This window comes from Elaeis guineensis, chromosome 8, assembly GCF_000442705.2.
Source record: "Elaeis guineensis isolate ETL-2024a chromosome 8, EG11, whole genome shotgun sequence".
Classification (NCBI taxonomy): Eukaryota; Viridiplantae; Streptophyta; class Magnoliopsida; order Arecales; family Arecaceae; genus Elaeis; species Elaeis guineensis.
The window spans coordinates 51,678,757-51,689,724 of NC_026000.2; the positions used below are offsets into that span (position 1 = coordinate 51,678,757).

Genomic DNA, 10,968 nt, shown 5'->3' on the forward strand with positions numbered 1-10,968 from the left:
TCCAAATGAGGTTCTTAGGAGGAAGAACTATACTTCGAGCTCAGGTGGCGGTAGCTTAGCTTTGATAGCTTCTGAAGGAGTAGAAGTGGTAGACGAAGCGACAGAAGATCGCGACGAGGACGGTCCAAGTTCAGGAGGGACTTGAGTAAAATTAGATATTATCGGTGTGATGAGTTGGGACATCTAGCCAGAGATTGCTCTCAACTCAAAGATCGGACGATGGCTGCTGTGGTGACAGCCAGTAGCAATTCAGAAGGAGATGTCCTGGAGATATCTGATGAGGTATCTACTTCTTTCCAATAATGGATATTAGATTTTGTATGCACCCATCATGTATGTTGCAGAGAGGAGCAATTTGACTCTTTGAATAATAGTGAGGGCACTGTTTATCTATCAGATGGATCGAGCTATACGATCAGAGGCATCGGGACGGTCAGCTGGAGGACACATGATAGTGCAGTGAAGAGATTGGAGGAGGTTTGATATATATCCAATTTTAGATATAATCTTATCTTACTGAGCAACTGATTCGAGAGGCTACAGGATGGTAGCTGGTGGAGGAATCCTAAAGGTGCTACGTGACGATAGGATTGTACTGAGGAAAGAAGGGAGGAAAGGATATTATTACCTGATGGGAGCTCAGTGCGAGGTGGAGCTTCTAGAGCCAGGTGGAGCTTAGAGGGAGGTGGAGCTCTAGGTAGAGGTGGATCGGCACGAGACAGGAGACTCGAGAGGACGAGAAGCGACGTCGCAAGGTGAGATTTCTATTGCCATAGGATGATACCCCGAGCAGATCTCAGGTCAGGAGGAGCACAGCATACGATGGAGATAGGACCGAGCAATCTGACTTGACTCTCATGTTTGCCCATCCATGATCAGCAGGTGAATGCCCCAGGCATGAGGGTGAGAAAATTCAGAAGCTCTCAGAGTTAGGAGGAGGTCGAATATCGAGTCGAGATGAAGATTGTTAGGATTTGATGTCTTGATATTTGATCCATACCCACAGCGAGGTTCGTGATGAAAAATAGAGTACAACAAGATCAAGATCATCCCAAACAGAGTCTAGACGGTCAAGATATGAGCGATTGAAGATGGCACAAAATCTAAAGCGGTGGAGGACTACCGACGGCCGGTGGTGAGCCGATGGAGTGGTGGCGGCCCAGCTGCGTGCGGCCTAGGAGCGGTAGTGCATGGTTGGGTGCGCAGGGCATGGCCCAGCGCACGGTGCCCAGCCCAGGAGCGGGCGGCGGGGCGCGGCCCAGGGCAGGTGCAGAATCGACCCAGCCCTAGCGCACGAGGTGTGGCCCAGCCCAGGCGCACGGCATCGGTGCTGCCCGGCCCAGCGCTGCTGGAGCCCATTTCCCGATCCACTGTGGACCAGGTGGTGCACAGAGGAGGGCGTGGACCACGTGGGTATTTCCCACATATTTCTCACTGTCTATGATACTGTTTCATGGATCGATACATGATCGGAGGGCATAGGTTGATCCTGATCTCAATCCAACAGTTGGGAAGTTTTTGGGCTTGATTAAGAGACTTTAACCTAATCTAATTAGTTTTAAGGCCTTTAAAAGGCCTGTGTGTGGGAAAGAGATCCCGTGGCTTGGTTTCTTGTGTGCGGCGCACGAGCTTCAGCAAGAAGAGCCCAAACCCATGGAGAAAGGGAGAGACGGCTGAGATACCATGAAGAGAAGAAGCAGGAGGCTCCTGGATAGCAGACAGCATCACTTTAGGGGTTCAGGAGGTCTTCTTAGAGAGAGATTTTTGTGAGAGAAAACTTCTGTGAGGAAAAATTGGATGTACGAGGGTTGAGGGTGAGATCTCTTCTTGTAATATTTCTTTTCTCATAGTGAAGTTTGCATGCCCGTGGAGCGAGCCTTTTTTGGCGATCCATGTATTTTGATTATTTTCTATTTTATTTTTTTTTCTTTCTGCTACATCATGCGGTACCGAAAAGATCCTGAGAGGTAGTGTCCTTGTTAGACATCCACCCAACAAACCTTAAGCCCACTTGGAGTGCTTCCTCATATATAGTGAGCCGATCGAGGGGCGGGTTATCTATACGCTCGTTTGTCCTAGGAAGCTCAATATCAAAGTCTGGAGAGATCCCATAGTAAACCTGTATTTGACTCAAATCGTCCGGATTCAACACAGAGCTATAACTGCTGCTACCCAGCTCACTTTACTTGGCCATTCCCAAACAAAAGAACTAAAAGGATATCTAAGGAGAGAAGGGAAGAACAAGAAAATAGATGGGCGAAAGAGAGAACCCATCGAAGAATGAAGGAAGAAGATATATAGAAGAAATGAAGCAATCGCCGAGATCTTCAAAAACCTTTCTAAAGAGTCACACCATGGAGGAAGATGGAAAGCCCCTTGTCCTAAGAAACTACAGTAATGGATAAGAAAAAGGAGGAATCAAAGAACCTGGCAGCAATTGAAAAAGTCAAAAACAGGCACCTCTCCTATTTATAGCCAAGAGTAACATTTGAATATCGAATATTTCTTCCCCAACAAGTTGTAGGACATGGCACATGTGGTATTTCTCTATTCGATTGGCCGCTGCCACCAGTTACACAAATCGGTGCCACAATTCAAAAAATAGATGTTGAAGCGACATCTATTTAATTCTGCCATGATGACTTAGATCATGCCGCCTCACTTCCATCCTAAAAGTCGCACACATCCCATCAATTGAAGGACTTTTTTCATATCTTGGCCTAAGAAGATAGAGTACTCCCTTCGTCCGACTAAAGTCAGACTCGAGAGTAGAGGGCATGTGTTGAAAAAAATTTGCATGGATCGATTATATGAAAAGACCTAGGGCCCAAGATGATTGTTCTCAACGATCCACCTACTAGAGCCCATCGCCAACTCATGGTCAGCCACGACTCCCTCGAGTTAGTCCTCTGTAATCGCCTGATCGATGCCTCACATCCAGAGCAGACAGATTATGACCGACCATCCTGACAGTGCGCTATTGCCGACGTATCCTCCTTGGCCGATCATGTCTGACGATTGGCCCCATGCCAATAGACAGATCTTAGCCTAGTACGTCCTTATCCGGTAGCACCTTGAGGGACCGACCTCTGATCATCGCCGATCAATCCTCATCTCACAACACTCGGTTGACAATTTTATTCAAACACAACACCCGCTAAGCAACAGCTGTCACTGGCTGATAAGGCAATCACAACCCCCACATCTCGAAAATCTTGAGTGATAATTTTGTACCCACGAATTACGTCATGATCATATGAGATGCACCAACCATTTGCCAACTGAAGCTTTAACTCTCTGCTATAGAAGAGATCAAAGAGGATCTCGAAAAGGTATGTCATTATTCTGCCTTCACGCTCCTCCTCATTGAATGAGAGTTCTGATTTGATTATCGGAGGGTCTCGTCGGAGTCATCTCTGATTAGAACTTTTGTGCAGATCGTGTCCTAGGAGATCAATCTTGCTGTCGACTCCAGTATTCTAATGCCAACGAATTCTCACACTAATAAAAAAGAAAGGTATCTTCTTCTTGTATGCTTCCACAGAATTGCAAGCAATTACACGATGGCAAACCAAGTCTATAAGAGGACGCTCTTTGGAACCAGAGGAGGCATGCCACATGATGGCAAAAGTTGAAGGGATAATAATTTCTTTCGGTAGTTAAGGGAAAAGTATGATTAACAGCACACAAATGCCACTTACTTTAATTAATGGGTTACAGAAGCTCATTTGATACCATAGCATGATGATCAGATCACTCACCGAATGGATGTATAACTCCCAACTACCCAAGAGGAGATCGAGGTCAACATCAACCTTCAATCTTCAATTAAGAATCCAATGAAAGGTACAACATTAGGTCACGTCTTGTCCTACATCCATCTAATAACATCACAATTATTCTGGAATTATTTTAGCATGTATGTTGTTAGGTGAATCACAGAGTTCGGCAATAGAATTTTAGCAACTTAATTTACGGGAACTCCATTCAAATAAGTTAGCTTTCTAATGTGAAGTGACGGGTGTAATAATAATGGGCATGCATCCGGGTGGGTGGAAGATACGTCAAAGGTGAAACCTCAACGTCAAAACTTCTGCCTCCAACGAAGAAGTATGGAACGAAATTTTTTTACTGTACTCAAAAAATATCATAATATTATACATATATTAAATATTTATAAAAAAATATTATAAATATTATATATATTAAAATATTTATTAAAAAAATTATATAAAATTTATTTAAATTTTTAAATATTTTTAAATTTATTTTTTTAATATTTTAACGTGCATATGATCATTCATTTTTTTAACGAACATCCTTAAAATATACGCAACATTCCATGATCTGTTTCTAAAATGTATTGACATATAACTTAGAGCATGATTACCAACTCTCCATCATTATTATATAAATATGTTGAATTACAATCTAGGTACCTATTGCATGCACAGCAACTCAAATAACACTGTCCCTCGAACAAGCGACCATTCAGTACATCGTCTCATGTTCTCCTATTCCAATTAGCAATTTTGATGTGACCAGAACGGTGCGTCAAGAAGACGTCATTTTCCATAGAAAACACACGCTCATAGAAAATTATTATTTAATTTTTTTTTTATATAAATCCCCAATCTATCCGTACATAATCATATCAATATCATCTCTGCAGCAACCTATAATCTTATAAAAAATATATATATTTTTATTTATTTAATTTTTTATTTTTATATAAATATATAACCTATCCTATATATAATCGATATAAGATAAATAAATATATATCTAGTTGATATAAAATTAAATATATATCTATATAAATTTTTATTCTTCGTATTTAAATATTAATATTTTGTCAAGCTAAAGATCCAATTCCATCCATAAATGCTATAAATCCAATCACAACTATTATTGATTTATGATCTCCAGTAATCTCCTAATACTCATATCCTCACAAATTATATGCCAAATCACTTTAATATTATTTGTAATAACCACATATAATTTATCTAAAAAGACTAATTGAAAGATATAAATATCCAAATATATCCAACATAGTTGATATAGGGCCAAATACACATCCACATGATTCTTGCACACTCTCTTCTCCCTCTGCCTCCTCTCTCCAATAGCATCCGTTTGAAGATATTTGGAAGATGTTTGGTTAAAGGGAGTGGAGGTATGGAATCGGAATCGGTAACTCCTATTTCAATCGTTTGGTTGGAAGGATCCGATTCCGATTTCAATTTCGAGGTGAAATGAGAATGAATCAATCTATATAGAACTTAATCCCTATCTCCTCTGTAGATTTAATTTTTTATTTTAATTTTAATTTCATCATAAATTAAATATTTTAAAAAATTTGATCATTTTGATTTGATTTTAAATTATTTCAATTTTCATCCTGTTCTAATTTGGATTACAAATCAAATATATTTATCCTGCATGGACGCTTCTTTTGGTCATTGGCAGTTATTTCGGCCAGCCAGTCCCAACTAAAAAGGCACGTCTCGTAACAGAATAGCAGAGACGAGCACCTTTCAACTTCATAAGAAGGAAACAGCTGTCTCTGTTGTCCAATACTATATGTCACTTTGTAACCCGGGCAATAATACTTGCTCCTCAACCACTGCACATAAGAAGGAAACAGCTGGCTCTGCTGACTTTTGTCAAATTTTTCTTTCGCCATGTGGAAGAGGGAACATGGTGAAAACACAGGTTACTTCGCTGGAAACACCTCTAGGATTATTACATTGCACCATGGTGGGTATGAAGCAAAAACATTTTGCCTTTTCTTGTAGTTGGCACGCAAAATTCACCAGCATGGGTGGGGATTCAAATGAAAGCAGCATGAAATAAAAAAGAATCAGTAAAAAACAAAATTAAAAACAAAAATGATTAGACTCATCAACATAGAGATAAAATGTGTTTTTGGCTATTTTATCGTCTCCAAGATGATACATTAAAGAAACATCTCAGATCAAGAAAAACATTGAAGAAAAAAAAAAGACTTCGGATAACAAAATGTAATAAAATGAGTGAAACACTGTAAACAGATTAATTTTGTTCATTAATTTGGTATCAATTTGCGTTAATGTCCACGAAGTACAGATTCTATCACAGTAAAATTTGAACCACATATAACAGCCATTTACAGCTGAGCATTTCAAAGCGAATTAAGCCAACAAAAGCTTGTGATAATCTCTTTCTATTTACACCATTTCCAGAGAAAATGACAAAACAGAAAGGGACTTCCATCCCCATTGATCCCATATAATTGATATAAGATAGCATTGGCATGAGACATCTAGTTTCATCCACATGAATAATTACAGAACCAAATAGAAAAATCACATTGACACAAGCATGAAATCTCTCAAAAGATATCTATCTACATGGACTGAAAATTAAGAGAAGATTTGCTATAAGGACAATTACAAAACAAGCAAATGATACATACTACATATATTCACCGGCCATCTGCAGAAGTGAACGACTCTGCAAATCCAGCAGGCCTAGCTGGAATGCTTTCCTTACTGTTATCAAGGTTTAATGAACTGACATCTGAGGTGGTACCATCAGCAGCTTGCCATCCTTTTACCATTTGCAGGAGAGGTTGGCGAAAGTCGATGCCCAAATATTCTTCTTGATCATCCTTAATGGGTTTCCATTTCTCAACCAGTGGGGCTAGCACATTTACTGCATGGCCCATGTCAGGCCGTTGGTGAGGTTCTTGTGCAGCACAATGGCCTGCAAGTTCCGCAATAATGGATATACTTTCAAATGTCTCATCTGTGAAATCAAGGGACAGGTCAATGGCAGCATTGAGCTTCTCTTTACTGGTTTTCATGAAACAAAACCAAGAAGCTAGGTATCGGCTTTCCTCAGGCCGATCCTCATCAAGTGCCCTCAAACCAGTCACTAGCTCCATTAGCACTACTCCAAAACTGAAGACATCAGCTTTTGTTGTGACTTTTCCAGTCACTGTTACAATCAAGACACAATTTTTGAATCAATGATAGTTGGTTGCATAAAAGAATTTGCTTAAAAAGGATAGCTGAATAAAAAAAATGGTTTCTGCATAAAGTTAAAAAAGTAGCGATGTTCACTATCTTGTATGTGGAGTCATCTTCAAAAAGATTAATAATAGACATGTTACAAGTAGTTCTAGAATTCACAGAAACAATTATATACTTAAATATGATAAGAACTATCTAGCAAAGATTAAGAGACTGTATCTTTGAACAAATATGCTAGCATTATAGGATGCATAACATCACTATCAAACTTTACTTCTGACACAGTACAAAAACATTCATGAAGGGCATAGTTACATGAATTAATGGGGATTAGACATCTACGCTTAAGGCTAGAGAACTATTTAATTCAATTACTCCCAGATTGTCATCAGATTGTTTCTAGAAAAATAACAAGTATGGCAGAAGCTCTTAACAGAAAATTAAGTACTCATGCAAAACAATCACACCAATCCTGATAGCCAGATTATCTTTTACATAAAGGTGCACAGAGAGAAATAGAGAACAAAAGATATGCAGGGGAACCATATGCATCATTTAAGAAACACAAACTCGTGCAACAGTGCTCCTGAGTTGAATCTTCATTTTGTTTTTCTTTTTGAATTATCATTGGCAAAATCATATGTCTATTCATATTTAGGATAAAAAAAGATGGGTGAGAAGCCTTACCAGCATATTCAGGAGCTAGATATCCAAATGTTCCTGCAAGCCTAGTTGCTACAGAATTTTTTCCATCAGGTGCAAGCTTGACAAGCCCAAAATCTGCAACTTTTGCCCGGTAGTCATCACCAAGCAGTATATTCGATGACTTGAGGTCTCTATGGATGAAGCAATGGTGAGCCAAGTTATGAAGATACTCCATCCCACGTGCAACATCCAATGCAATATTAAGCCTCTTTTTCCAAGACAATGGCTCCAAACCAAGCTGCTTCCACTGAAAAAGATGCTTGCTCAAAGCTCCTTGGCACATGTATTCATAAACTAGAAGCCTCTCACTGCCTGCTACAGAATAACCCAATATAGATACCAAATTACGGTGTCGGACCTTTGTAAGAACAGCAATTTCTGCCTGGAATTCATCTAATGCCTTATTACTCAAGACAGCAGCCTCCATTCTCTTAACTGCTATCATTGTTCCATCATGCAATTCTCCTTTATAAACTACCCCAAATCCACCCTTTCCAAGGACATTTTCTGGAGCAAAATTTTGTGTTGCATTACGAAGAACTTGAACTGATATTACAAAGTTCCCTCGGCCGAATGCATGAACATCACTTGTATTAGTACTCTTTGCACTCTGAAGATCACTAGCAGATGTGCTGTTGCCGGCGTTATTTGCAACCGCATTTTTACCATGTTGTCCGGATCAGATGGGTCTTTAGGGTGGATAACAACGGAACTTGGGCTGTAAAAGCACTCTTTTTTCTCTTCTGACAGAAGCACAAGAATAGAGAGACTAGTGCTATGATCGAAACACCAACTGCAATCGGGATTACAATTATCAGAACATTCTTCTTCTGAGAACTTCTTGAGATCGATTTAGATCCCCCACCACTCGGAGAGTAAGATGGACCAGCGGGAGGTGGTGTACCCTCTGATGGCGAGCGACCGCTAGGTGGAGATCCTGGAGAATTTTTAGATTGGAACAATGGATTATCATACACAAGGACAGTCGCGCCATTAGTGAACCCTGGAACAGGAGGAGAGAGGTTGTTTGAAGAAAGATTCAACATTTTTAAGGATTTCAAGCTTGTTAAATTTCCAGGAATCGCGCCTGTAAGATTGTTTCGATCAAGTCTAATGTCGGTGAGAGAATCCAAATTACCAAGGGAAGGACTGATTGTGCCATTCAATCGAAAGTGAGGCAGAATTATGCCAGACACCTTATTATTACTATTGCAGGATATCCCTAACCAGCTAGAGCAAGAATCATTACCAGACCACGATCTCGCAAGCTCCAGCGGGTAGTTCAAGCCTTGGAGGAAATCCAAAAGCGCAGTGACTTCCGGCGAGCAAGGAACGCCAACGGCAGACTGGCAAAAGGAGTTATAAGAATAGGTGAAATTGTGGAAGCTCATTTTTGGAATAGGGCCCATGAGATGATTGTTATCCAGCTGCAGCGACCGGAGCTCCGACAGGGTGGTCAAATTCTCCGGGATAACGCCGACGAGCTGGTTGTTGTTGAGCCACAGGCGCGTCAGAGAAGTGCACGCCCCAATCCCGCTCGGGATCGGGCCGGTGAAACCATTCCCGTGAAGCCAGACATCGACGAGCATTGTCATGGAGGCGATGACATCGGTGGAGCCGCCGAACCCCGGCCCGTTCTGATTGTTGAGCCACAGAATTTGGACATTGGACCCTGCGAAACTCACAGGGATCTCACCCGAGAGATTGTTGTAAGACAGCTGCAAGACTTCTAGGGAAGACATCTTCCCCAAGAAATCCGGCAGCGGCCCGACAAGATTGCAACCTATCAGAGAAAGATTCATCAGCTGGGCGGAATTCTCCAACTCCTGGGGCAGCATCCACCCGGTGCTCTGATTCAAAGGGTTCTGATTCAGAGAGAGGACCTGCAGATTGGTGAGGCCGACGAAGAAATCCGAGGGAATGGAGTCGAACCGATTGCCGCCGAGATAGGCGTACTGTAAATTGGACAGCCCGCTGAAAGACGGCAACGGTCCGCTGAAATTGTTTCGCTGGAGGCCAAGATTATTGAGCATCTCCAGCTTGTTAAAATCTTGGGGAAGAGAACCACTGAGTCCTACCTCCGCCACTTGGATCTGGTTCACCCGGGAGCCGTCGCAGAAGACATGTTTCCACTTCTCGCCGCAGGGGTCCTTGCCGTCGGCCGGCCACCGCAAGAGCTCCGGATTGTCCAATCCCTTCCGGAATTCGTCGAGCATGGCGAGGTCATTCTCGTCCGTCTCGCCCAAAACTGCCGAATAGGAGCACAAAATAGCAGAGACGATAAAGAGACTGATCCATGCCCTCATGACTGAGACTTAGCATTCAAAATCCAATGGCAGAAACAAATTGGACATGGGTTAACAAGCAAAACAGATCTCCATGGATTGGATTGGAGGGAACCCACTTGTTTTTCGCATTTTTCTTTTTATTATTATTATTATTTGTCCCCCCAACCCTTTCTGCTTTCACAACATCAATCTAGAGACCCAAATCGCATATAAACCCCTTCCTCATTGAATCTAGCCCAAAAATTTTTCTTTTGGTATTGTTTTTCTTGTGAAGAGGAAGTGTGTGGAGGACCACAAAGCAAAAACTGGGTAGATTCACTTCACTTTCAGGACAACAAAAGAGACGGGAGACGGCAGTTATGAATTAGATGCCTAGAACCTATAAGAACGTACAAATGGAAGGGCTTCCCTTGGACTCCAGAGGTGCATCCTACATCAAAGCCTTGATTTTCTCACTGGGTGTGGGGTGGTACAATAATGAGTCACCACAGACAAAGCGGCGAAGCGGAGAGGACGTTCTGCGTCTTTTAAATTTTTTTCCTTTTTAAATTAATATAGGTTACACGGATAGATATAAGGAGGTTTGATTCTGAGAAATTCTTACGGTGATTTAATGCTGATAATTATTTCTTAATATCCAGTGAGAAGGATATAAAATTGCGAAGAAAATTTTTTACTAGTTATTTCCTAGCAAGGAGCTGCAGTAAGGTTGGTTTACAGCTATACAGCAGACCCTTTGATTTTCTTATTAATAAATTACTGTTTTGATTTTATAATTAATTAGTTACCGTTTCAAGGCTGTACGTATATAGAATAGATAAGCTAATTAAGTTCGCATTAAAATTTCTGTCAGGCGCTGAATCTGTCGTTGTTGGTTTATGTTTAAGGTAAAAAGCCGTTTTAGTAACGAGTTTAAAGTCGGAAGGCGGAAGCCCGAATAGAAAGCGTTACTTCTT

At 41.1% G+C, this 10,968-nt stretch overlaps 1 protein-coding gene across 1 annotated transcript; it reads right to left on the reverse strand.

Moving 5' to 3' along the window:
• Positions 1-6,150: 6,150 nt before the first annotated feature.
• LOC105034365 (receptor-like kinase TMK3) lies at positions 6,151-10,514 on the reverse strand. Its single transcript, XM_019846974.3, is given in 5 exon segments — positions 6,151-6,984; positions 7,707-8,381; positions 8,384-8,446; positions 8,449-8,727; positions 8,974-10,514. Coding segments are annotated over 5 exon segments (2,589 nt in total). The 5' UTR covers positions 10,031-10,514; the 3' UTR covers positions 6,151-6,469.
• Positions 10,515-10,968: the final 454 nt, after the last annotated feature.